Source organism: Prunus mume, linkage group LG3 (assembly GCF_029339155.1).
Source record: "Prunus mume cultivar Tortuosa linkage group LG3, ASM2933915v1, whole genome shotgun sequence".
In the NCBI taxonomy this organism is placed as follows: Eukaryota; Viridiplantae; Streptophyta; class Magnoliopsida; order Rosales; family Rosaceae; genus Prunus; species Prunus mume.
The window spans coordinates 732,371-759,930 of record NC_142700.1 but is presented as its reverse complement, the minus strand read 5'-3'; the positions used below and the strand labels follow the sequence as shown (position 1 = coordinate 759,930).

General features: G+C 38.9%; 7 protein-coding genes and 1 long non-coding RNA gene across 8 annotated transcripts; 2 read left to right on the top strand and 6 right to left on the bottom strand.

Annotated features, from left to right (window-relative positions):
- Window positions 1-2,787: 2,787 nt before the first annotated feature.
- Window positions 2,788-3,602, bottom strand: LOC148918351 (uncharacterized). The gene is made up of 2 exons (XR_016125085.1): window positions 3,472-3,602; window positions 2,788-2,988 (listed from the first exon to the last, which is right to left on the bottom strand). It is a non-coding gene; the product is annotated as an uncharacterized LOC148918351 (long non-coding RNA).
- A 373-nt stretch (window positions 3,603-3,975) lies between these two features.
- Window positions 3,976-6,344, bottom strand: LOC103324441 (plant UBX domain-containing protein 4-like). Its single transcript, XM_008226495.2, has 4 exons — window positions 6,130-6,344; window positions 5,120-5,405; window positions 4,685-4,780; window positions 3,976-4,509 (listed from the first exon to the last, which is right to left on the bottom strand). The coding sequence occupies exons 1-4, from the start codon at window positions 6,264-6,266 to the stop codon at window positions 4,129-4,131; spliced, it is 900 nt and encodes a 299-aa protein (XP_008224717.1). The 5' UTR covers window positions 6,267-6,344; the 3' UTR covers window positions 3,976-4,128.
- Window positions 6,345-6,535: 191 nt separating this feature from the next.
- On the top strand, window positions 6,536-7,433 carry LOC103324443 (uncharacterized protein At4g22160). The gene is made up of 2 exons (XM_008226498.3): window positions 6,536-7,122; window positions 7,201-7,433. The coding sequence occupies exons 1-2, from the start codon at window positions 6,656-6,658 to the stop codon at window positions 7,247-7,249; spliced, it is 516 nt and encodes a 171-aa protein (XP_008224720.2). The 5' UTR covers window positions 6,536-6,655; the 3' UTR covers window positions 7,250-7,433.
- On the bottom strand, window positions 7,379-12,202 carry LOC103324442 (P-loop containing nucleoside triphosphate hydrolases superfamily protein). Its single transcript, XM_089047980.1, has 14 exons — window positions 11,951-12,202; window positions 11,681-11,826; window positions 11,426-11,593; window positions 10,893-11,023; window positions 10,582-10,729; window positions 10,177-10,448; window positions 9,665-9,789; window positions 9,051-9,094; window positions 8,833-8,964; window positions 8,588-8,665; window positions 8,228-8,310; window positions 8,018-8,140; window positions 7,768-7,828; window positions 7,379-7,699 (listed from the first exon to the last, which is right to left on the bottom strand). The coding sequence occupies exons 1-14, from the start codon at window positions 12,051-12,053 to the stop codon at window positions 7,523-7,525; spliced, it is 1,791 nt and encodes a 596-aa protein (XP_088904106.1). The 5' UTR covers window positions 12,054-12,202; the 3' UTR covers window positions 7,379-7,522.
- A 1,028-nt stretch (window positions 12,203-13,230) lies between these two features.
- On the bottom strand, window positions 13,231-14,678 carry LOC103324444 (serine/arginine repetitive matrix-like protein). The gene has a single exon (XM_008226499.2). The coding sequence runs from the start codon at window positions 14,514-14,516 to the stop codon at window positions 13,482-13,484; it is 1,035 nt and encodes a 344-aa protein (XP_008224721.2). The 5' UTR covers window positions 14,517-14,678; the 3' UTR covers window positions 13,231-13,481.
- A 4,233-nt stretch (window positions 14,679-18,911) lies between these two features.
- Window positions 18,912-24,284, bottom strand: MEE51 (Phosphofructokinase family protein). The gene is made up of 16 exons (XM_008226500.2): window positions 23,686-24,284; window positions 23,203-23,364; window positions 22,991-23,112; window positions 22,691-22,744; window positions 22,493-22,599; window positions 22,180-22,285; window positions 21,767-21,830; window positions 21,403-21,491; window positions 21,058-21,189; window positions 20,724-20,894; window positions 20,520-20,635; window positions 20,184-20,295; window positions 19,946-20,030; window positions 19,636-19,680; window positions 19,429-19,497; window positions 18,912-19,283 (listed from the first exon to the last, which is right to left on the bottom strand). Exons 1-16 carry the CDS (start codon window positions 23,879-23,881, stop codon window positions 19,207-19,209), a joined length of 1,707 nt encoding a protein of 568 aa, XP_008224722.2. The 5' UTR covers window positions 23,882-24,284; the 3' UTR covers window positions 18,912-19,206.
- A 1,249-nt stretch (window positions 24,285-25,533) lies between these two features.
- On the top strand, window positions 25,534-26,316 carry LOC148918350 (transcription repressor). The gene has a single exon (XM_089049158.1). The coding sequence runs from the start codon at window positions 25,725-25,727 to the stop codon at window positions 26,244-26,246; it is 522 nt and encodes a 173-aa protein (XP_088905284.1). The 5' UTR covers window positions 25,534-25,724; the 3' UTR covers window positions 26,247-26,316.
- A 405-nt stretch (window positions 26,317-26,721) lies between these two features.
- Window positions 26,722-27,309, bottom strand: LOC148918349 (uncharacterized). Its single transcript, XM_089047981.1, has one exon. The coding sequence runs from the start codon at window positions 27,307-27,309 to the stop codon at window positions 26,722-26,724; it is 588 nt and encodes a 195-aa protein (XP_088904107.1).
- Window positions 27,310-27,560: the final 251 nt, after the last annotated feature.

Sequence of the window (27,560 nt, the reverse complement as noted above, 5' to 3'; positions counted from 1 at the left end):
CTCTCCTATTAAAGTTGGTAGCTCTATGTTCCAATGGAGCTCCATCGCTCCAATCCTGCGAAATCCGCATTGCTCCAATCAATGGAGAACAAATTGTCTCCACTCCACTTAATAATCCCTCCATCCAATCCAATACAATGTTTCCTTGTACGCATTGTCCATTCCCTTCTTATTTTTCTCAACACATTTTTTTGTACTTGAATCCATTTATTTGTTAATTAACAGTTAACAGTGCATTATCGCATATATTTGTTTTGGATTTGGATGAATCAATTATACTTACCCTACCAACCTTTTTGTAAGGGAATGCAAGCTTAAGCTCAACTCTCCCGTAGCTGATATATTTTCCTTTTGCTCAATGTTCATCTTATTTTTCTCGTTTTACACCTCCAAATAAATGAAAGGTAGCTAACAATTTAACAAGGGGCCCCCCTTTAAAAGGGAAAGAGGAAGGAAAAAGAAGTGAATTACCGGAATCTGGCCAGAATAGACAAAAGAGTTGGGGAAATAATTTTCAATGGAGGACACTAGATGATGGTTTGAACCAGTGGGTCCTAAATCTCCTCATAGATATCCCGTACGCAATAAATCAACCCATTTTAAGATACAGAGATTGATTGGCATTTCAAACTCGTTCTCAGGCAGGAAGCTAAAGACAAATCAATTTGGGATTTTTTTTATTTTTTATTTTTTGTCCTGGAGTTTCCAGGAGGAAGCTACAGAAAGTACTGATCCAGCCTCTGAACATGACACTACAACCTGGGGTTGATGGTTAGGGTTTGGTTTGGAGTTACGGTTTTATAAGTAGGTATAGGGTTAGGGTTAGGGTTTGGAGTGAAGGAGGATAATAGTACGCGAATCCGTCACAAAAGCGTAAGAATAAAAAGCAAGTAAAGAAAGAAAGGAAAAATGTTAGACAGACGTCACTGGTGTGAAGTTTCAAGAGTGAAGTGTATAGAGGGACAGGAATGCTAGGCCCCTTGCAAGCAAAGCTTTTCTGATGCACTTTACGTCGTGTCCATCAACAGTTGTTTGATTGAAGAATTGCTTCATTTCATACATTAAAAAAAAAATTTCAAAAGACCTTTGATTATCACAAATTGTTAGGGATGAAAGGATAGAATGGTCACGTCGATAAACAATTTATTATTACTAATACATTTGATAAAAGAATAATGTTACTCTTATCACATTTGTATATTACATTTTCATACTATCTTATGTGGCATATGAGATGAACAGTCACATTAATTAAAATTAGTTTATTATTTTCTTTTCTTTTATAATTTATTGACACTTTTTAATTGATATAATTGTTCACTTCATGTATCACATAAGATAGTATGAAAATGTAGTATACAAATATAATAAGAGTATCATTTCTTGATAAAGTTATAGCTTATCTCTATCTCTATTTTTTGTAATTTCTAATAGTTCCTATTTAGTAAAACAATTTTCATTTTTAAAATTGCTATTAATCTAATTTAAATTTAATTACTTAGAAAATATTTGTACATCTTTGTTTTCAAGTTCTTATTAGGGAAAATCTGTAATTGTACCATTCTTATTAGGGAAAATTGTAACTGTGCTAATATCACTAAGGTCTTTTAAGATAAAACTTTATACCTTTTGGGTTTTGTAGATGGTTAAATCATAGATAATATATGTGTTGTTAGTAGCGGATCGCTGACCCATCTCTTTGAAATCTAACAAACAGAGCCTCGCCTATTCATGACTGTGATTCAATTCCCTGTTGAAAATCTCTTAAACGCTCTTCATGCTTAGAATCCCCTCAAGCACTGAAATAGTAAAATAAATGGGAAATTATAGTGGTTTTTTTGCGGTAAGAAGTGGAAGTTATGATTTGTGGTTGCTGAAAAGTTTAAAAGGAGGGGAGGCTACCCATCCCAGGGCCACCGAAGTTATGATTTAATGTGGAGAATATTGTAAATAATTAACAACATATAGGAAGGATATTCCCACAAGAACGAGAAAGATGAGAAATCCAATTTCAATCAAATGAGGTTGATATGTTGATTTTCACATAGTACAAACGAGTTGTAGCTATAGCTTAGCTAGCTGCAATATTAACAGTCTGAGTGAGTATATGCGTACATATTTACAAAGTAGTTTGTTCTTGTTTCGCATATTGTAATTATTCCCTTTGGCTCCATATATACGTTCTGTTGTTCCCCAAAAATGCAGCCTTGCAGCTTCTTTTTTAATGTCTCATTTCGTTTTGATCTCTTTTTTCCTTATTTCCCCAATCAATGGCTTGGGTTTATAGACCCTGCTTTTTCCAAAGCTGTCATTCTATGGCATTGAGGAATCTAAATTCATAGGAATACAACGGGGTTTTGTTGCCAATCTTGTTGTCCATTGGTGAAAAGCGAAGATGATGCTACTTTCCAAACAAAAATAATGGTGATGGACAATTTTCTTTCTTTCATTTTCAAATTTATTTATCATTTTAATATTTTTACATATCAAATTTTTGTATGAAGAGAACAAAAAATGATTGAATACAAAACCAATGGCATTCTGTGGGTGATTGTTGTTAGTGAAGCTCAATATGTTCGACACAGAGGTGTTCTAGTTCAACTTGTGCGTGCACTGCTTGAACTCAAACACCTCTAAGAGATAAAAGGTACCAAAATATAAGCAAATTATGAGACTTTGTTAGGAAAACATGAGAGTATTCGTCAGAACTGTTATAATATGATTTTTTATTATTTAAAACATGATGTTCCTAGCATTGCTCAAGAATAAATCATTGATTTTGACAGGGAACTGCAGGAGAGAATATTATTGAGAGGCTATTGGTCAACATTTATTAAAGCTTATCATGTATGTGTTCCTTCCATTAGTGCAAACGCTTCCAGCCAACTAGAAAGGAGTAATTTGCTTTTCTACTTGCGGATATAAACTCATCATGTTTTCCATTTGCGGTGGCCGGCCCCTTTGCTCCCTCCCATTAAGCTTTGCTCCCTGCATGGTAATATTGTGATTAATTCATGTTAATATTGTGATTAGTATAAATATAAACATTATGTGGGAAAAGTTCAAGGGGGAAGCTTTTTGTGGCTGGCACATTAGCATTAACTAGGCGACCCAAACTCTAATGATGCAGAAAGATTTTTCATATTTGAATAGGATATATAGTCCTCCCAACCCAAAATGCTAAAAAAAGGAAGAAAGAATAGGATATGTAGGCATATAAATAGTTCTTTTGGCCGACATTGTATGGCTTTTTGGTGTCCAATCTATGCCACTATGAACGGAGCCGAACTGTTGCGCAGAATGAGATGCCTAATTAATTTCCTTCCCACGCTCAATCCCTCTCTGGTAAAACCAGACCACATCTAGTATCTGGCTCCTTGTATTGCTAATTACTATTTACCCCATTTCTAAGGTGACCGACCGATGAAATGGGTTAATAACTTAAGTAGTTAAGAGCAATTATATATGTACCCGAAGTTCTATATTTGAATTCCCTCATTCATCTCCCAACGATGAATATGATCTTTAACTCACCGACGTACAGTCAGGCTCAGAGAGTGGTTCGGCCTACTTGGTTGGTGGGCTTCAGTCCAATTCGATGGGTTGGTCAACAAGGGCTTAGACTCAAAACCGGAAATTGATTTGAGGTACTGCTCATAAGTTCGGAAGTCCAGTATCGGTGAGTCATGCCTAAACACAAAAAATCCAAAGATTCTGGGTTGGGTTGTTGCGGTTGTACCTGGGTTCTCAGTGTTTTTGTTTTTGGTCTGATGTGGCTCTTGGTGTTTAATGCGGATGAAACCAACTATTTTGTGCCGTGTACAACGCACAGAAAGCTCCATCTTTATCAAATGCTTTCACAATTGCAAATTCTCAACTCAATGTCAAGCCAAATTAAAACAAAAAATATGCTTTCCAATAGAAATTCTCCACCATTTCACTAGTAATTTTTTCTTAATTTTGAAGGAAAATGCCTTTTTAAGTTTCCAAAAGTATTTTATAGAATCCACCCACTTCTTGAAAGACATTGTACACATGGAGCAAACAGTACAGGTTAACGTTCTTAATACCTACCTGGTACATATATATAGCTAATGACCAGATAGCAAATTACCATGGTGCTGCTGGCTATAACTTCTGGATCACAACCGAATTGGCAAGCCCTGCCTGCTCTATTGTTTGAGTCGGGTCATTCAGGAGTTTGGGAGGGAACCCCATAATCTGCAGCTGATAACTCCTCGGACCCTCTGGCCTAGATGTGTCAATGAAGGCGCGTATGTCACTTATGGTATGGTTGTAGTTAAAATGTGCAGGCAAGCGGGTCCCATCAGCCAACCTAAGCTGAACTGATGTTGATGGCAACGTTTCATCCACAACCAGGCCAACGGATGGGGTTGGAGCAGTGTTTAGAGGAGTCGGTGCAGTTGTTGGCTCAGATGCTACTGGAGTAGAGCTGCTACCTAGAGTTCTTCCCACACCCTGAAATGGAACACGCCGCTTCACCGGTTCCTGCAAGAACAGAAATATCAATGATTGGTAAAAGTAAAAATGTTCCACTGGCCTTTGATATCAGGCCATCTAAACTTAAATGCATTTGCAGATATGACTTCATATTGGAGAGCCTTCAACTAGAATACTATTGAATGGGAGTGTACAAAGTATATATCTTAAAGAGAGAACTCACTGGGCATTTCTCATTCCTCCTTATTAGATTGACATGAACTGAGGTACTTCTATCTTCAGGTTCCAACTCTTTTGGACATTCAGACTTTTTGATGCTCTGGGTTGAGACAGGGAATGATTAGATACAAAATGTCATTCCTGACAATGGTACAATACCATGAAACAGAGCAAGAGCAACCCAGCGCTTATGCCAGGGTAATTTGTTGTCAATAATAAAGATGAACATCTACGTATGCAGAAACAATTCATCCATAAGATCACAAGCAGAGTTATCACATCAACTAATACACAAGAATGCACCGTGCAAGCTTATTGTACAGAAAATAACTTTAAAGGACAGTAATAATCAATCTCATCCACAACAATTGAACCTATAATCTACCGGTTTCTTTTTCTTTTTTTTTATGTCTATGAGTCACACTTCCATGGCCATTACCTCTAAGAAAGATGCATTTTCAGGATCATCCAACGGCCTCAACGGGCCATCATTTATGGTAAAACCGTTGGACCAGAAAATGATGTTGTGAACAACAGTCTCGGGCTGCTGAGGAGTAGATTGTACAGTTTCCCCAGAGAGTAATCTACCAGTTCCAGTAAAGCTTCTTGAGCTTGAAGATGCACTAGAAGGATCAAAAGGCCCCTCTACAGCTCCCAATTCCCTAGCTTGATCAAAAATCGAATCCACGTCATTACCCTTTGAAGGATCCTGGACAAGCATTCCACTGCCAATATTGTAATTACAAATGTTAGAATTTCTTTGAACATTTAAAGTTTAACATCAGCTCTTATTACTGTTCATTTCTGTAAGACAGAGCATTAAAAATAATAAGAGTTTTTTGAAAAAGAGCCACAAGGATACTACCCATGTAGCCACAAGGCAATATAGACAGGGGGGGAGAACCAGTTTTAGCAAACCCCTAGCACATTTAGTATCCATTCACCATCACCCTCCTCTAGGAACTAAGTTACCAATTAACTTACAGCTGCATCCCATAAATCTCTCTTTCATTTCATAACATCATATGCCCTTCCAAATATGTTTCCTAATGGAACCCAGACTCACCATTAGCAGTTCCACAACAACCTCAACCCATCTGATGAAAACAGAAAATAATGGCAGTATGTCCCACTGTAAACGAATTGATGTCGTTAAGTGTGAGTACAGGATCATAACAGTGCCTCCTTTTCTTTACCAAAACATACAAAAATTCAGTTTTCTACGTTTTAGTTGATACAATTGGCAAACAAGCATGAACAAATGAACAACAATGATCAACAAAAAAAGACTGTTAAATTCAAAGCTTAGCATGTTGGCTATTCAGTGATACAAACAAACCAAAAAGAACAAGAATTTCATAAACCCCATAAGAACAGAATCCGAGAATCGAAAGAAATGTTAAAAAAAACAAGAAAAAAAAAAGTCTCAAAAGAAAGAGAAGGACGGACCTTTTCTCGCCACCAGTGTAGTATTCCTGGGGGCCATCCGAGTCACTGTCCGAGTCGGCAGACCTCCGGTTCAGATCGGAAAGTGTCCGAATTCCTCCGATTCGACTTTTGGGCGCTTTCTTGTCCTCCGACGCCATTGCTGCTATCTCACCAGAGAGAGAGAGAGAGAGAGAGAGAGAGAGAGCGATCTTGATTCTTGACTTGACTGATCAGCTAATGTGTGCGTCCGTCACTTTTAACTTATTCAACGCTCTTCAGAAGCGCGTGTCCACGATTTTCCAAACGTGAGATGTGATAGGATGAGGGCGGTCTCACCGACTGTTTACTGAGCTCTCCTAGTTTTGACTTTTAACTGTTTAACTTGGTGTGACATTAGTTACCGTGGAGTAAAGTGTATAATATACTTGTAAATTTGCTTATTTACGTAAAACCAATAAAACGTCAACCAAACGGTGCATCGCTTTTGCTTTTCCGTAGTTGAAGAAGATCATCGCACAAACGAAACGAGGGCCCGATAGTGATAATAATGGCATTTCAGACCGGTCGAACCAGACCGCTGAACCGGAACGCACGCAACAACGAGGGCCGTCAGAATTACGCCTTTGATGCCGGGCTCTTATCCGGCGCACGCCCAAACGTAGCCGATCGCGATGGTGAAGATTGTGACGTGCAGTTCAGCTCTGACTCGGAGAGCTCCTCCGACTCGGATGGCGAGTCGACGCGGTTGTCAGGACTCGCGGCGAGCTTCCGAGTGGTGTCCGATTCGCTTCTGAGAATGGAGCAAACGGAGCTGGAGATGGCCAAGGCGAGGGAGGCTTTGCGGTTGAAAGCGGAGAAGCAGCGGGTTGAGCTGGAGGCCGAGTTGACTCAGATGCTGTTGCAGACTCAGTTGCAGGTGGCGTCGTTGGTTTCGCGGCAGAGTCCGAGGCGTAAAAGGAAGCGAGTTGAAGACGCAGATGAGTCGCCGTCGCCGTCGTCATCAATCTCCCAAAGGTATGGCGGGTATTGTGTTTGCATTGATTGAAGTAGTGGAATTTGAGAGTGATCAAAGTTTATTGTTGTTGAATGCAGGGAAGGAGCTTTGGTGTTGAGCCTTGTTCAATGCAATTTGCTATTTTAGTTATGTCACCGCTAATAAGGGGGTGGTTTGTTTATTTCATTTTAGCTCCAGCTCCAAGCCTCTAAAATGGCGGCAGTGCTTCATATGCTTGTGCCTGCCTGTATTACATTTCAAGGGGCACATTCATGCTTGTACTTACTTGATCACTTCTACTTTGATTATATAAAATTTTGGATTTTGACCATATCTACTGCTGCTGTTTAAGAAAACCTCTGATAATTAGACATCATATAAATAAGGAACTACCAAAAAGGGCATGGGATGTAGGAACTTTTAATCAACTAAAAGCTTGGGCTTCTTCGTGCCAGACTCAGAACTTTGGGGTTTTCCTTGTGCGGAAGTGAGTAGACCCTTGAGTCGATTCAGAGCACTGTCTAAGTAATGCTGCAGAGGCGGAAGAAGAATGCTGCCTTGCTCTCCTCCATCTTTGGATATTTGTCCACGGATTATCTATCAAATTCAAAACCATGAATGAAGATAAGCTGTTTGTAAAAACTTGGATGAAGACAATTGTTTACCTTTGATGCCCACGACCGCTCAGCTTGTTGACACACGTCTCTAATATCCCTTCCAGACATTCTGAAAAATGGCACGGCAAGGGACGATTGAAACAGTGAAGCAAAAGCCAGATCTTTCTACTAGGATTAAAAGAAGCTTTTCGTTTATTGTTCTGTTAGGAGGTCAGAATGGTATGTCCATGCACATGGTGATCAAAGAGGGGAAATAAGGTAAGAAAGTTTTGTATGTCAGGGCCTATGTAAAACTTACCCCTCTGTTGCTGTTGCCAATTCATCCAATTCAGATTCAGTCAGGTGCTTTGCATACTGAGCTGCTATTTCCTTACGATTTCGCTGATCAGGGAGGTCGAACGTAATGATTGAATCAAACCGGCTGCACATTATTGATAAAAAGTGGGCAAACAATTGCGGCAACTTAGGGTACTGTACTACTATCATCCTCTTAAGGAAGAAAATATACCTAATCATGGCCGGATCGAGGTCTTGCTTTCTATTTGTTGCAGCAATTACAACCACTTTCTTATCTTGTTCAAATCCATCAATCTGCATGGGAAGAGTATGTTTACCCCTCTGTTGGTATGTCCATGCACTGATAGTTTCTTAACAGTACGAGTTTTTTACTCAAATTACTTATTAAAAAAAAAGTTTGCCTCAAATCACTTGGAAGTTGGAGTCACAGTCTGGATCAAGCAAACCCCTGTTCCAGGGCATGCTCTATCTAGAAATAAGCCTTTTCTGTAATTCTTAAAAGGGAATATTGAAGCTTTGCTTTTAGGCTTGTTTTCAACATTACTGTAAAGCAATGAGAATCCAATTTCACCTGTCGCAGTAAAACTGATAAGACTCTCCGTGTAGCTTCGTGCATGTCACTATCACGCGAAATAGCAAAAGAATCAACCTGAAATAGAGTCAATATATCAGGAAGCAAGGTTATCTCAAAACAAAATACAAAAATATAGAACTGCAGTCAAACCATACAACAACATATTATCAGTCTCCAAGAAATATCACAAACTTGGATGAATATCTCTAAGATCGCCGCTAGGCATTAATTGCTTCAATTACCTCATCCAGAAAAATGATAGCACCATCAGGGAGTTGATTTGCAAGTGAAAAGACTCTTCCTAATAGTCGTTCACTCTCACCATAGTACTTGGACAAGATAACCTCAAGAGGCACATATAGCAATGGGACGCCCTGCAAAAACAGGTGACTTAGCATGCCAATAGATAGACAAATAAATAAATTAATATACTGAAAAATGGTAGTGCCTGGAAGCGCACCGCTTGATTAGCAATGACACGAGCAGAAGATGTCTTTCCCGTGCCTAAAATTGAACACACATTCTTAGTAAGTGTGCCAAATATCAAAACTAATGCATTTGCATAATTCTCATAAGTTCCAAAAGCAGGCATGTGAAAACCCAAGTCTATTTGTTTTGGTAATTCTATTGGCACCCCAAAAAAAAGGTTCAACACACCGAAGTTTTCACAAAAAAAACTCATGGTAAATGTATCATTTTGAATTAGTAAAATGGACCACGATTTAGGAAGAAAGAAAGCCAGTTCCATGGTTGGCTTCTTTTCTAAAGTGTTTTGTTTTGGGAATTTGCGCTCCCCATCATCTGAAGTAATTAATTTATTGCCCTAGCACATTAGTTTTCCATTAGCACTATGATGAATATTATGCTCCTGTGTAGAAAAAGATTCCAACCTATGATAAATGTTTTTTCAACAAGGACCAAAATTCACAAGTTTTTTACTTGATGCTTTTGTACTCTAATGAATCATTACATTCTCTTGACAGAATGACAAACAAGAATCAGGGATGCATAAAATGATCAATATCAGTATGTCAATGCCAAATATAGCAAGTTATTCAGGTTTGATAGGTGCACCTGGTGGACCTTCAAACAATACAGCTCGAGGTCTATTTGACTCAAATTTACAACGAGTCCCACGGGCAATATCATCATATGTTTTAGGACTAAGCAGAGCCAACAGTATAGTGTCTTCTATATCCCTGCACAATGAGAAGCAGCAGTTGAATATTGGTAAGAAATGAATGCACTCTCATGCATATACATAAATGCACTTATACATAAACAATATAACCACAAACCAAAGCTCTCTTTCTTAAGTATCAGACTAATTTAATATTAACACAAATGATTAAACTCAGCCAGAACATCCATGTTACTGTGACTCTTCAAAGAGATAGCAAAGGCAACTATGATTTCATACAAGAAACAATTCCATTACTCATATTTAATATTAGGTACAACTCAGTGGTGAATTGACTGCTTTCCAAGGACACGGCCTCAGTTCAAGTATGGACCCTAACACCCCAAAAAAGCATTGCAACATAATTAAATCGCATTTCGGTTCAAGCATTGACTGCTTTATTTACCGTTTTTGCTGATCATATCCAGCAATATTGTCCCACGAAATCTCTTTGCTAGAGGAACTCACATGGGGTTCATTAATTCCATAAATTCTCACTCCCATAGACTCAAGACTGGCTATTAATTTCTCTGAAGATGGCACTTGTGTGGTATCTTCTCTCGGTCTTCTTTCCAACGTACTGTTTTGCCCTGACTTTGTCCCAGCTAATTGTAAAGCAGCCACCAAAGCATCAAGCTCTTTGGGACTCAAGCTCCCCTCCTTCATAAATTCAATGTCCTGCAATATTTTATGCTGACTGATATGAAAATCTCATAGCCCACCCCTTCTTTACCTTTGTGCTATTGGAGCAGCACAAAGTAAACAAGACAAAATGCAATATTTTCAAAAACTGCATAAAATGGAGACTTACAGCTTTATCTGAGGGAGTAATTACTGAGCGGAATACAAGGATGCGCAGATCTCCTTCATGTTTATTCACATCTTTTAATTCCCCTCTATCACTTCCAGTTTCCTTCTTTTTTTCTGGGTGAGTTAGCATTAGTTGCCAAGCAACTCCACTTACATAGTTCACAAGAAACAGAATATTTAGCACATTATGGTTCACACAACTACAAATAACGCTAAATGGCTCAAACAAATGCAACATAACGTTTAAGCTAAATCTGATAGTTAGAGTTCAGAATACAATAATAGAACCAAGAATCAATGGTCTAAGAATACCTGTCCCAAGCACGTAACGACATATCTGAACCACCACCATGTTCTTCTACCTTTAGTCCAAGATGCGAAGCAATATTTGCAATCAGTTGTGAAGCTTCACATGCTGGAGGAATTTGGAACTTGATGGAAACCTATACCCATTGGAAGCTCGTATCAACACTGATTTGAAAGAGTTCTATACATGTATTCTTTTATGAGAACAAAACCACATATAATAACTAATAAATCCTACAAGTAGATGAACCCTTTATAAATTGAGTATTCAAAATATGTGATTATCAGGCATGCCTCAACGCTTAAGATATCAACTTCATAAACCATGAAGAGTAACGACAACCAAGAATATTATAATATAATAAAGACCCATCAAAACCCTCTTGTCAACAGAACAAAATCATATTTACCAAGTAGTTTTCTGAAGAGGACACTGCATAATTAATTATAAGACCTTAGCATGTGTGCATGTTCGTGTCTAAGTATGTATTAAACTTCCAGACATGTAAAACTGTGGCATTTCAATTAAGTGCAATAACCTTTTGTCCCTTCACAGCAACAGTAAACTGGGGATAAGAACCACGTCGAATTCCTTTACTTTTCAGCAAGTCTTCAATTTTCTGTCGTTGTTTCTTGGCAATTTCCTCCAGGTCCACATGACTTTCAGTTGCAGGAGACTCAGCTGGCGAAGAGGGCTTGGAAATATCCTGCACAAGTTAAAGAGTAAGAATAGTAAAATTGGTCCAAGAATGATGATCCTACAGAAAATTTATGCACATGTACCTCCTCCCCGCATCTGCATAAGCCACCTCTATCCCTCCAACTCCAACTCCAAGCAAACCAGCCAACACAGCTGGAAACATAAGATTTCGTCCAGAACCATTCGGGTTGGGCACCTGAATTTCAGATGCACTGGAATGAAATTGATGCTCAAAAGCCCCTGCATTTGTCAATTATAAGCATCAATTTCTAGCGAGATGCATAGGCACCGAAGAAATTAAACAGAAAATTATTAGTCTAAAGGAGAGGAGAGAGATAGAGAAGGCGAGGGTTTGAAATATCACGTGAGCGAGCACGAGGAAGAGGGTTTAGGGTTTGGGAAGGGGTGGAGATTGACCGCCAATTCCGATTCCGAGCTGTTCTAACCACCAGTCGCAAAATGGTCATAGTGTCTTCTGTCTCTAAGTATCAGCGTAAGCTTTGTGAGTAATTGGTGCCGTGAAGTTTTGATCGCTGTGTGTTTGTTTTCATGAGTAAATGTGGCGCGGAATCCCCGCACACCTACCCAACTCAAATGTAGCCAGCCAGCCAGTCACGAAACACACACCGACGATATTATTCTATTCCATTGCCTTCTGGTAAAGTATCGCTGCGCCAGAAAGCTGGGTTTTTATGCCACAGTAGTCCATCTCAATTATGTGGCCCAATCTAAATCTGGTCCAACGTTTAGGCCCCTTCTTTTACGTCAATGTATAATAGTACTTTTTATTATTATTAATAATTCACATTTGAATTTATTTAAAGTCTCCTTTGCATCAGCAACAGTTCAACATATTATGTCTTACAAATCTCATGTGTCACTCATAAAAACTAGCTTTGATTAATCTCCAGTCCAGTTTAACTCGAATCCAGTTTAACCCGAGTCACCAAACGAGACCCAAATATGTAGGTATTTATTTGCAGTCAGTACCAGTGTACTGCCAACAAATATAAGTGAGTTTGGGATATTCCGGTGCACAATCTTGTTTTCAAGAGGTGTGGGTGAAAATATCACCAAACCAAGCCTAATCTTATAAAAAACAAAGGTGTATACCCAGCCATTTTGTGTTGTGTGTATTTAGCAAACAGTATCCAGAAAATATGGCGCCTCACTCTCTCTCTCTCTCTCTCTCTCTCTCTGCAACTTTGAGTGAATAATTGGTTGGCTCGGGTTCTAATAATAAGTCATCGGTTCGGGAAGAAGGACCACTTCTTTCATCATGGACAATTATCAGCGTTATAGCAACCTACAACTTGAACTTGTAGACAGGAGGATTTGGAGGAGATAGTACTACACCAACAAACAAGCAACCAATTTTGTGAAATCTTTAAAAGCCACACCGCTTTGTTTTCCACTTTTTGCCTTTCTTTTTGTGATAAAGGCAAGGGAAAAGGCCATCACTTTCCTGATTGCTCGCATTGCATTTGCATATATTTTGCATATGCAGTGAAGCTTCTCAAGTCAACAAGGCATATGCTGCTGAACATGGCTGCTGGTAAGAGGTAGGGCTCCAGTCCAGAAAGTTGATGATAGGTAGGGCTCCAGCCCAGAAAGTTGATAATACGTAGGGCTCCAGTCCAGAAGTAAATCAACAAACTAAAACATCAGATAAATAAAATTATACAACCAAACCAACCCATTTGTTTCTGCTCAGAAACCTACTTTTCAATCTAATTACATGTAGAAAAGATACCCTTTTCATATTATAAATATTTTTTCCGGTTCTATTCGCCAGAGAGAAAAGAGAAGAAGAAGATTATACAAAATCAATCAACCATGGACCCTCGGAAATTATACAAAAATAAGTTAAAAAGTCGAAAGACGATTAATATTACTTAATACACCTTCTTAGAGAAAAGGCTGCGCAGATTAAAAAGATTACCACCGACGCCACTATCTCCACCGTGACCACCGCCGCCACCGCGGTTTCTGCTGCCACTGCCTCCACCGCCGGCCACACCTACAGCACTATTCTCGTCACTTCTACAACTCAAATGGCTTCTGTACCCAATGCACATCGGAACATTCAAATTCAAGACCCTGCCTTTCGCACCACCCGCGCCAGCGACAACGGTGGTATTTTTACTCCGGCGACTCTCGGGCACTTCCTTTTTGGTCCCCTTTTCAGCATTCCGAACATGTGGTTCCAAGCTGCTCTTTACCGCCACCGAGCTCCCGCGCCGGACCTGCCAAACCGGGCTGCTGCGACCCAAATGGACTCCGGGCCGACCCGGACTTGCAGGAGGCCATTTTCTCGACTTCGACTCGCCCGTCGAGTTGCTCCTTGAACACGGCGCGCTGTTCACCTTCCGGGTTGCGGGGGATCCGAATGGTGGTTTGGGTCGGGTATACGCGTTCCCGGCGGATCTACTGCGTGAAAAAGGCCATATATTGATGTTCAACTCGGCCGAGCTCGCTCCGGTTCCACCCTTTCGCTCTTTCTTCTTGTCTTTCTCTTTATCATTCTCGTCACCTTTGACGGTTTTCTTCTCGCCCTTCTTAAAAATGTCCCTCCAACGCTTCGATGCGGTTAGAACTGGAGCGGTTGACAGCTCGGGTCCTGGGCTGGGTTCCAGTTCTGGGTCCGGAACAGCTGGTTCTGAGACGGTTTCTGAGTCTGGAACAGGCTGTTCTGAGATAGGTTGTGGATTTGGGTCAGGTGGGTCGGGTTGGTTGGGGAGGAGGTGGAGAGGGAGGAGCACGCCATCAACAAAGAGTTCATCTGCGGAGAGGAGATTGGGTTGAGGGCAGGAGGGGTTCCGGACCATCCAGAACTCGAACTCGGGCGAGTTGGAGTCGGTGCTGGTTCGTCTTCTTCGACTGCTGCTCTGCGAGAGGGTTTGTGGTTTGAATTTGGGGCTTTCTTCCATTGAGATTGAGATTTTGGCAGTGGGAGAGGGAGGGGGAGATGTGTGGAGGATGAAGAGCGTGGGTGAGATACTTGGGAGGTGGGAAGTTTCTTTTGGTTCCTGAGTGAGCTGCTCAGGGTTCAGTGCTTGGGACCCTACAAACAATAAAGAAAGGAGAATGAGTTTTCAAGGCATTAATAAAGCAGAGAGAGAAGGGAGCTTGGGTTGCTATTTAGTATTGGGTCCATTTTTATGCATACAAGTAGCAAAGGTGAAAACAAATGCTAATTAGAAATTGTCATGGATGTGGTTTTACCCTGGAAAAGGAGAATAATAAGTTTGGTGAATTTAAAGTGTTTGTTGTGATTGATTCATTCCTAAGTCATACCTAATTTCGTTTAAATTGGAGTTTAACTAAACACTGTCTTTACGCGTACACGTAAATACGAACTAAATATTAATTGGTGAAATTCACACTGACTAAAATAACCATTGATCATTTCGTACGCGCATAAACAACAATACAGTTAATTATCGTAATTTAATATCAGATTGCAATTTTGGATTTTTGAATTATGATCATATATTATGGTACGAATCGTACTCTTACGTTATGATATCTCCTAATTTAGTATCCATGTGGTAGAGTAATCAAATTTGAAGCATATGTGATCCAATTCAAGTTTCTAAGGCAATATGATATTCCTATTTCGCAAACGACGACTTCAATGTCTTTCTAATTTAAATGGAGAGCTATGATTATCTTTATGAACACGTATCAAGTATTAAGAATGATGATGAAGATACACCTCAAGTTAAAGTGGTGAGCAAAAATATTTTGATTCAATTGTACATCTTGATTTTATTCTAACATCAAGAATCTCAAATGTGTACAGCCTTTTTTGGGCTTGATTTGTAAAATGAAAGACATGTTTGCAAATTTATCCTGCCTATTAATTATGTATAGGAATATTCACCCGCATTTAAAAAAAACAAAAATAAAACAAAACAAAGAGGAATATTCACCATCCAACATTATTTTTCCCATCCAAATTGATCATTGAGCATCGCATAGCTGATGTGTATTTTGGTTGATGATAAGCCTATTATTAATTAGATAATTAGTTAATTAATGAGAATATGCTGACAACATATATACAACAAGGAAAAGTGGATTAAACCCCAACATCAAAAAGTGTGGACAATATATGAAGTGAGGCTGACGTCGTATCAAGGCGCCATGTGGATGTGGGGTTTCCAAATTCAAACCAAGTTGCCTACCCAGATTCATGGCACCTCCTCCTCATTATAGAGTGTCATCCTAAGCGTTGACATTCAGTCCCATTATTATTATTTATCCCTGTTGATCCAAAAACATCAAACACAATCATTTTACTCACATTCGATTTATTAGGTATCATACATAGATGAAACTAATCAAACTCTCCCTAACTCAAAATGATTATATCATATTCGTTTTATGACTACTTTGAATTCTTGATATTATACAAATTTGACAGAGAGGAGGGAATACGAATAGAAAACTTCAATCGCATCGATAACTAATCTTAACTACTCATACGCGCAAAATTCCTTGCGAATCTGCTATACCTTTGTAGGCATAAGTGTGGATTATAGAATGTTTTTGTTGAGGATGAACTATATTTTTCATCTATTTATCGTTTTATTAGCAGTTGACTTGCTTTCTCTAGCTGGCTGCGGGCTGTAAATAAATGAAGAAACTTTTATCAATTTAGTTTTGGCCCATTTATTAATTTAATCTTCCCAACAACTATCAATATTGACCATGTGATGGGCAGAAAGTAACAGGAATAAAATAAGATCACACGGTTGGAGTGGTCGTGGCAATATCGAAACCTATGCATTAGGTTTAGGTGTACAAAATGACAACAATATTTTGGGCGGATATGTTATGTGATCTCATATCAATCACAAAATGAGAGAACATAAGGAAGATGATGGGTAAGTTGTTGTATGCTAGTAATGGTGGTGGTGAAGCCTGTGGACCTGGGAACCAAAAGCATAGCTATTGGGAATGGCTGAAAAGGATCTTCCTTTTTTCCCTTCTGTTAATGGCGTTTGTTTGTAGGCAAAATGATGAGCCATGTGAAAAGCAAAAAAACAACCTTCTCCATCGATGTAACGGGCCCCTCCTCCGAAACAGACCCTTGTTCATATGTATCAACACTACATGTCGTGTCTTTACTATAGTAGCAACGCACGACTGATGTAAGCACAACTCACAATATGAATTTCACATTACCCGTTTAAAGACTCATCATAGAACCGCTCTTATTACTAATTCGTTGAGATAAGATCATAATTAGTTTAATCATGTGGAGCATATGAGTTATATACGAGTGAAGAAAGAGGTCTAATAGCATTATACCTCAATTGAAAAACCAAAAAGAAGAAAACAAAAGGACCCAGGCTGTCATGAATCAGAAAAGTGTTGAAGGCCTGTAGTCTAGTCGGTATAAGGACAATAACACATGATATAAGGACTATCAAAGGGTCCATATTGCTTAATTTTTTGCTTTTGATGGGTTTACAACTTTAGAGATATTAGGTGAACTATTATTCTCTGTAATTCCCATATATTGCCATCCTTCCTTGGGGCTCTTGACAACCAACATAAAACAAGTGCACAAGACAAAAGCTTCGTCTCTCTCTCCCTCTCTCTCTTAATTTTCTTCTTTTGTTTATTAGGAGATGAAGATGGTGGCCCCCCACCCACTTCATCCTCCCCTCAACAAGGGAAAGGAAGGCTTTATTGCATCCACCACAGCCCAATGCTTTATCTAGGAAACCTCGAGAAACCCACATCCAGGAACCAGTCACTCAGCCAGGGATGGTACCCAAGAGGGTTCAGTGGCTCATAGGCTAACTTACTAGGCTCATAGCACTAGGTCTTGGGCTTCGGTATCCTCGATTCTTACACTCTATTGGTTTTTATTGCACACCAGTCCCAACTTTGTCACCATGCTTATGCTTGCTCGTCCTCTTTATGTGACGAGAGTAACATTGTTTTACTAGTCGACAGGTGTGATTGATAAAAAATAGCAAGCTATCTCCGTTCACACATACGTTTCTCCCTTTTTGGGGTTTCTTCTTTCTTTTTGCTTAATCTTTTGGTTCTTCTGATGTGATGGTTAGCTACTATTTTACTATTTTCGTGTAAAATTTAAAATTGCACTTCACTTGGGCTTTGAATTGAAGGCGAAATGATATTTGCACTAAGATTGAATTATAGAATAGAATACTATGATAACACGGTTATGTAGTACTTATTGTACACGTGCTATAATATGAGTCTTGTGATAATAGTTTATTTTCTCTTTTTCAGAGAATAATATCAATAAATATTTACTTATATCATGACATATATATATAATATACCACGTGATCGTATTACCATAATATTCTATAATCACTCCTTACTAAATCATATTTTTCATACACTTTTAAAGTCTATATATATGGTATCAAATTGTACACAGATTAAAGCAGCTCGTTATATTCTGTTGAAGGAACAAAATGAAAAAACACTAAACATGGCCTGAGAGTCGCACATGAATGTGCTGTGATTACGCCCCTGTTGTTTTTCCAAGTGCCACCTAAACATTATTATATCATTACATGGTCCCAACTCTCCACACATAAAACATTTCCAATGAGCTCGATCGAGAATGAGTCATCATCTACGGTGAACGAAATGTCATGTGCCTCAATAATGTGAGCCAAAGGGATCGTATCATATGTCTTGTCCAAAGGTTTCTTTTTCGTATCGCATTTAAAACCATTCTGTAAAACTCACAATTATACTTGGTTTAGCACCTAAACCCAGAAGAGTAAGCCCATGTCTACCCAGAAATGCTATAATGAAGGGTTGCAGGGAGGATTCAATCTCATCAGATAGACTATAATGAGGGGTTATAATGAGCCGTCTGATCCAGAACTTCGAGATAAAAAATATTAAACTTAAACTTTTTTAATAATTAAATAGTTGGATTAAATCCCTCATTCAACCCCGTCACCCAAACCCACCCGGCAGCACATGTTTCATCTCTGTTTTCTGGTCTCTTCACACAAGTACATCCATGCCCGTATTAGACGGTCTTTGGCTTGTATAAATCATAGGGAGTCAACCTAGGAAATAGAAGAAATAAATAAACGAGATGAAGTCAAAAAGTGATCAATCTATATTTTAGCCTACGTTTCCTAAGATGATTTGGCACCATTACCTGCCTCGGTTACTCATAACCCTATTATTTTTGTAAAATAATGTGGTGGGATCAGTGACCAGAAAAATTAGGTACAAAAAATAGAGAAGTAACATCAATATTCACAAATAAGATAAGAGATCGAAATATAATCGACAGTATAATGCTACCATTGCACAAGTTTTTATTTTATATCTTATTTATTTTTCCGCAATCGCAAAAGTTGTATTCGGTCTAGACTCATTACGCAGTTCATAAACTCACAGTCGAACTCTAAAATGCAAGGGAAGAGCGAAAAGATATATGTAAAGGAAAAAATGGGGCTGGGCTGACACACCCAAGTTCCACGTATTGATGTGGAACTTTCTTGTTCATCAATCCTTTAATTTAAGCAAGTGCCACTATTCTACTCAAAAGCAAAACAAGGCAAAACGTCAAGGACGCTGCACCAAGACCTAATAAAACGGCTAAGCTTGTACTCCAAGTTCCAAGAGTAGCGTGTGACTAAGAGCATTCGATGCTGGCCCGTGAAACTGAATGGGACCTGCAATGAAAAAAATTCAGATGAGTTACAGAGGAATGTAGCGAGGCCTAAAATCAAAATTACAATAGACACATGGTTAACAACACCAAAAAAAGAAAAAGAAAAGAATCGTGAAGTTCATAGAATGTTGGTGAGAATCACAAACCAGGACTGATGTAACGATTGTTGATAGCCCAATCATTCCTCAGGGATGCAAATTTCTTGAAGGGTGCACCTGAAAATTCATTATGAATAGTTCATGTTAAGTTGTTTGTTGATTCAAGATTTGAGAGTGATCATTGTCACCTGATATGCTAAATCACTACGCCTACTACTAGCAGGAACAGAAATACTCTCGAAGAAAAATCTTTACCTTCAAGTTCCACCATTGCCTTCTTGATCACAGGCTTGAACTTACCTGGAAAACAAATTCAATATTCAGAAAATCTCCCAGTAATTTTGAAGAAACTTGAACGCCAAGTTACAGCCAAGTACATCAGACAAAAACAAAAAACCTAAATTACTATTCTAATGAAATTTTGTAAAAGACCAGAAAGGTCATTTATAGTGCCAAAGAAAATTGTCATAATTATTTTTGGAGAGATGTATAGTATGCTGGTATGCCTAGGACCAGGACAAAGAACCTACAACTGCATAATAACAATAGCCAAAGGTTACTATACCATGTCTCCTCTCCACGTCCATTAATGAAGTCAATGCAGTCCCACCAACGGTCCATTCCTCCACAGGAGCAGCCAAATTCCCAACCTGGAGACACCTCACGAAATATTACATACATAAAAAGACTCTTAGTCATAAATAATACAATTAGGACAATAAAAATCTGGAACCAACAGCAACTAATAGAAGAAAAATGGTTTGGCAGACTGAATAAACAAGAAATAGGATAGAGGCACAAACCGATGATATCACTCCAGTTTTTCCACTGTGAAGGAGTGCTCCAGCACCATAACCCAATGCATAGCAGTAGGTAGAATCAAAGTTGGTTGGTAAACCACATCTTCCTTCATACCTGCATAAATTACGAAACAGGTGAACTAACCAGGGATGCAAACATTAAGCAATATGTCTCACACAGAAACCCTAAACCTGTATCCAAAATAAAATGATCAATCCACACACTCAGTGCATCTGTTATCCTCAAGCCCAGACCCTAAACATGGAATGCACACACATGCAATCAACAAATCCACATCAAGCCAAAGTATTATGTCACTAGGTTCAAAAGATAATTACCCGAAAAAGTGAGACTGTCCTTTGAATTGGCCATTATATGAACCTTCCTGCCTTCTCTTCTCCAAGTCAGTCTCAACCATTTGAATAAGCATCTTCTCTGTTTCTATTTTGGCAACCTAGTGGTAGAAACAAAGATACAAAACATGATTATGCCCAGAAAATCCCCAGACAGGTGAAAGCCAAATAGAAAAATCGTAAATGTACCTGAACATTTCCATGTGGATCTCTTTCAAGCATCAATTGCTCTTGGATTGCTTCAGGTAGGAAATCAAAAAGCTGTAGAGACTGACTTGTAAGTTTATTTTTCCACAGCCCACCTTCATCTACGACGTCATGGGCCAGGATTTCATTCAATTCAGCAATAAGGTTCTGCACCTGAAAGTGGAAAGATTACAAACATTATATGTTAGTCAACACAGTTATTTGAGTGTGCATGTATGTGTGAAACAGTAGAACATTTGATTTCTAAGTAAACATACAAAGAAAGATGAAGAGAGGAGGATGAAGAAGTTAATACATTAAAGATCAAGAATACTACCTCAGGAATGAAATCAATTAGACCTTCAGGAATAAGTATGACACCATAGTTATAACCAAGGTCAGCACGCTTCAAGATTATATTCACAATGTAGTCGGTGACATTTTTCAGCGTCTGCTTCTTTGCAGCAACCTGTAGGAAAATATTAGTTAGATATATACAGCAAATGGATATTTTTCATTGCAATACTAGATTTTTTTTTGCAATATTAGGTATTTCAAAACATTCCTCTTCTTTGGATATTTGCACCATGTGGTTCTTTTATATAACCTTAACAATTGAGGAAGATCAGCAATAATACAACATGTACAAAGAATGATTGAAGAGGCTCTTTGAAAGCAATACCTCTTCTCCAATAATTGTAATGTTTGGATGGGTTTGCAGAGCACACTCCAATGTAATGTGTGAGGCTGCACGCCCCATAAGCCGTACAACTGCAGACATACACACTCAGTTAAATATTTATACTGAATACATGAACTTGAAAATATCTAAGCCAGAGAGAGAGGTGAGGAAATGTTGCCCTTAAACTGCATGCCAGCTATAAGACACCGTGTTTGAAATAACAGCTATAAGACGGCGTATTTGAAATAACAGCTATAAGACGGCGTATTTGAAATAACAGCTACAAGACGGGTATCTCACCTTAGCGTACCAAACATAAATATGTATAATTTTTATCAACTAGATGTAAATTCTATATACTTACAATGATAATATTTTCCAGTTGACCGGGCATCTATCATGACATTGCCAATCATTTCTGCATATATCTGCATAACATTTTAACAGTCTATTAATATTATGCTGAACCAGAGTGAATGATAGCTAAATTTATCACATAAGGTATCTAAATGCTCATGGCGTTCCTGTTGGTCAAGAAGAATTTAAACCTGATCATTACAAAAATAATATAATAACAAGTATAGGCATGTAAATTAACCAGCGAAACACAAAATTATATGTTGAATATATGCAATGTCATTGCAAATAAATTAAAGGTACTTTCATGTTTGTGATAGGAAAGATGAAAATGAACAACAATAGAAAATGGAGGTGTAAAATTTGAGTTTATATTAGTAGTTATGGCCAGCAAGAAAAAGTTTTAAAGGTTTTAGTCACCTTGCAAGCAGTGTCAAACCCAAAACTTGTAGGGACCTCTTTACATTTCAAGTCACCATCAATGGTTTTTGGGCAACCTATCACTCGAGTTTTCAAGTTCTTCCCCCTGGTTTAACAGATAAAAGAGAAAATTATCAAACCGGAAAAACAATTATATCAAAAGAAAAGGCAAGCTACTCTTCTCATAGAAGAAAATTCCCACGTCATTAGGTTTAATTTCAAGCAAATGATAGAAAAAGCTGCCACAAACAGAGAAGAATGCAAGTTTCCTCTGACCAGTAAAATCACTCCAAAGAAATTCATCACAACATACCTGAAGTTTTCAGCAAGGAGGCAGGCATTTGTGTTGGAGTCATCTCCGCCAATAACAACAAGGCCATCCAAATCCAGCTTCACAGCTGTTTCTTCTGCTTGTTTAAACTAAAATTCATATCCATTAAAAACTGTTAGTTGTCAATGGTTACACAAATATACTTAACATGAATTTCCTCACAAAGAAAACAAGAGTCACCTGCTCTGGAGTTTCAATCTTGTCCCTTCCACTACAAATCATATCAAAACCACCCTGGTAAGAAGAAAATATGAGTATTACGTCATTATTTTCTTGATAAAATGCATCTGCACATATATAGCTAAGTACATGTGCAACACTTGCAATGCTTACAATCTAAATACAGACGCGCATATCCTCATGATAGATTTATGTGCATGTACATATACAATTACAGTGTTACATACTAATTGCTCCTTGCAACAAGTCACTTGAGGTAAAACCTTCACAAAACTAAGAGATTCACATCAAAATTCTCACCTGATTTCTGTAGGGATAAATATACTCGGAGTTAAGTTCGACGTATTTATTTTTCATGATCCCAGCAGGCCCGCCTCTGAATCCATACAATGTGCTCCCTTTGGCACGGTCTTGCAAGTAATCTGTCACCAAAACACAGATAGAACTCAACCAAAATTCAAAAACAATAGAAAGTTAACAAAAAGGATCGAATTGGTCATTAAGACACTCACCAAAAATTCCAGAAATCACATTGTGCCCTCCAGGTGCTTGGCCCCCAGATAAGACGACACCGATCTTCAACTTCTGCTGGGGTAGAGCAGAATCGGAGTCGCTTGGCACCAACAGTGCAGATGGCTGACCGAAAACATTCGGAAACAGCTTTGCAATCTCATCTGAAAAAAAAAAAAACCGAACAGTCAAATACGGAAGAGAAAAAACATAGAACACACAGAATCCTCTGTTTGATCAACAAGAAACAGCAGGAAAGTGAAAGTCCGAAAGAAAATATTATTTTGCACGTCAAATATTCTGCTTTTAATATCTAGAAAAACAAAAACAGAACGAAAATAACTTCACCAATACAACTAAATCTAACGTGAAATTTCAAAATCTTCTAATCTTACGAAGTCGAAATTCTCCAAGATCAAACGCTACTATCGGTTGACCAACTAAAACTCACGGATCGGAGTAGAATATGAAAAGAAGAAACTGACCTGGATTGCCGGCGGCGGAGCTAGCGGGTCCGTCGACGACCTTGAAGGGCTTTGTGAGCACGGAAGGCAGAGGAAGCGCATGGTCAATGCGACTCGACTGAACTTCGCTGTAGACTGCGGCGACTCGGCCGGTGACTGGCGCAGCAACTGCCTCGCCGGCGGCGACACCACCATTAGCAACCAGTGAAGGAGTCATTGTTAAACCTAACACACACAGACAGTGTCTCCGAGATCTCTGAGTTTTAGGTGTGACAGCGAGCGAAGCGTGAATCTATTCAATTGTGTTTGACTCCCGACAGTGCGTGCGTGTTTAAACGAGGGGTTGAAAAGGGTAAGAACGTCTTTTTAAGGGTTTGGACTCTCCGCCTTGGAGCGGAATGTTAGTTGTTGCCCCGTTGGATTCGAGGGTATTTGGGAATTGGACGGACTAGATTTGTGGAAGAGGCGGTGTATAGTATGTTATGGTGGTCTAGAGGGCAGTGGATATTGGATGGATGGTTTTGCGTGTAGGTAGATACCTAACCTTCCGGTGGTTGGTGGGCGCCAGAAATCCAGACGCAAAAGGCATATTCCGGATTCGAGATCCTTCGTTTGCGTTCAAATCAAGGGTGCTGGTGGCAAATCATTATTTGCGTAAACAATTGGGTAAATTACGGGCCCAGTTGCCTCAGACATTTTCGTCACCCAAATTGGGCTCAAATGAAAACCCAAAAGTGAGGTCATTATGGAGAAGGGGATTGAATTCGGGTGTAAGAGAGCCGATACACTGTCTTAGCCGAATGGTCTAACACATGTCTACATTAGCTTATGAGGCAAAATATTGTTAAGCAATAATTAAGCAAATTGAACACGGAGAGAATGGCATAATACCTACCAACTACCAAGGCTTTAACTCATAATTTAACCCACATGGAGATGATGGAGGCAATACCCCTCTAATCAAAGATGTGGTGATGATTAGCCTACTACAAATCACTTTAATATCATATCATTAGGATGTTTATGCTTTAGCTTTGCTTTACTAATGAGGATCATCATAGCAACACCAACACGTGCCGCTATACTCATTTAACGAACTTGGTTAGCAGCAATGATGGTTTTGTACATACAGATTAACTTAAACATATGATCAGTTGTACATAATCCAAATTAATATGATCACATGCTAAACACCTTGTGCTTACATTTGATTTAATTTTCACTTTTCCTTTCTAGCTTGCTTTGTGTTCAACCTACAGGGAGGAATCCACAAAAGAGATTCTCACCAGCTGTGTAAAATCCTTGTCGGATTTTCTGCATAATTGGATAAGGCAACATGCAGCATTAAACAAGTAGAGAAAATGGAGATTGAAAATATGCAAAGAAGCTCCATTCAGCTCATCTTATCATCTAAAACTTAAAAAAGAGACTCCAGAAGAGGTGAGCAAAAGCACTTTGTCCCTGAAGAATATGTATGTATGTATGTATGTATTGGTATGCATGCATGTATTTTCCTTGTAATATTTAAGAATGCCAATGTAACTAAATATTTTTAGCATCAATTTTGAAACCATGAAAATCAACTTTGACATTCTGTTTTCTTTTACAACATGGAAAATCCGATTTACAGCAGGAAAGGCTAATTGATAGGAGGAGATTGTAAAGTTGACTTCCGTGTAGGCTAGGAAAGGAAAGCTGCGTTAACACATACCTACTAGTCTTTAATCAATAGGCTTCATGGAATTGGAACCCCAATGAGATGCTGCTTTCCATATTATTAACCAAACTTTCAAAACAAGGCCACCTAATACCAATGAGATGAGACCCTATAAAGAAAACTGTTAATTAAGGTCCACTTAAACATCATGATTACTTACTGGCTCGATTAACCAAACGAATGTTCCCCATTTGCCTTGTAATCTTTCACTAACTCATGTATTAAATGTCCTAAACACAAGACACAATCATGATAAACTTGCCCCACTTGCCAATTGTGCATAAATGATTTAATTTTGGCACAAAATTTTTCTTCAAAGCTCCAGCTTAATTCATGTCCAAGAATGAAAGCCTCCTCCAGTTCCAGGCAGCAGAGCAAGAAGCAAGTCCAGCTTCAGCAGAAAGCATGCAGGGCTCTGTGTTGCAGCTGCAGGCTTAGCGTGTCTTCATCGAATTCAGAGGAGGTAGAGAGCTCAAGCTCTGATAGGTACCCTTCCATATCAAGCCTGTCACATGCCATGGTTCAAGAGAGATTGGACCAAATGATTAGAGAGAGGCAGGAGGCCTCAAGATATGTAGATTGTCAGAAAAGAAAGCAGAGAGCAGGTGATCATCATCAACTTCAAGCAGGAGGAGGAACTAAATTCATTGTGATGGTTGCCATGGAAAAATGCTCTTACGATCCAAGAGAGGATTTCAGGGAGTCCATGGCGGAGATGATAATGGCGAACCGGATTGAAGAGCCCAAGGATCTTCGCAGCCTCTTGAATTATTATGTTTCCATGAATTCGGAGGAGTATCATGGGATTATACTCGAGGTGTTTCATGAAGTTTGCTCTGATTTATTCTTATGTAAATTCCATTAATTGATGACCACTGTGCTAATTATTTGAGCATAAAAATGAAATGAGGATTATGGGATGATACTGAAGCGTTTGTCATTGTAGTTGTCCTTATGTAACTTAATTCATGAGATGATTTTCATGATAATATTGTGTGATTACGGTTAGCTCAAGTGGTTAATAACACTTGGTAGTATTTAATTATGCACTTGAGGTCTTCGATTTTCCTCTTTCCAAGCAGGAAAAAGAACCAAATTTAAAGGCACAATGCAAAACAAACATTATACACCTTAATCAACATATAAAAATTTATATATATATAAATCCAAATCACAATCGCAAATCAAACACAGGCATGATACTAAATCTCAATTAGCATACAATTTATGACAAAGTCCTTATTAGTACTAGTAGTCAGGGAAGATTGAAGACACATTAAAATTGTACAAATCATACAACGCTTCATGCTGGCTCTGTGATTCAGTTTGCCTTGGTCTTATCACATTGATTTTCTCTTGGCAAAGCTGCGGAAGGGCAAGAAAAAGGGGTGGGAAATCTTTTTAATTATATGAAATATGACTTTGACAAACTGATACATAGGAAATTGCAGCAGGCCAAATAGAGGGACAGGAAAAAGGGCAACAGAGTAAAGCAGAGACTTAGTCCATTCCTTCTCAACACGAATCAAAAGAAAAATACTAGCAGCGAAGGCTAGCATGGTGGTTGCCATGGACAAGAAGAGCAAGATGAAACCGGTCATGAGCTTGCGGGGAAGACCGTGACAGAAAAATGAGTACTCAAGAGGAGAGGAGAGGATAGAGAGGAAAAAGGCCACCGAAGACAATGAGCAGGAGATGGCCGCCAGGTCCATGCAGGTGAAGATCCAAAAGAAAGAAGAGTCTTTTGGTACTTTAAATGTATCACCAGGAATGGCGTAAGCTGCTGCAAAGACCACACCGACGAGCACTGCCACGGTTGAGCACGACTGAGCTGTGTCTTTTATCCATTCCTGTGCTGACTTCAGAAGCTCATTGTGCTCCTCGTTGAACAGCTCCTCCGCTGTTTGATCCTTCTTGTTGCGGTGCATGGTGTAATGAGGTAGGTACTATATTTTTCACACGCTGGAGACGGAACATATATAAGTCTAAGCCCAACGTTTGTCTTTTCAAAGACCACTTTTGTTATTAACAAGTTATCAGTAGTATATTGTCAGTCCGTGAGTCCGTAAGTCCGTGAGTCCGTGAGTCCGTGACCGCCTCTTTTAATATCAAAAAAAAAAAAGAGTGATGATTTCCCCACTCCATATATATATCAAGTAAGTATGAATATAAAGGGGAT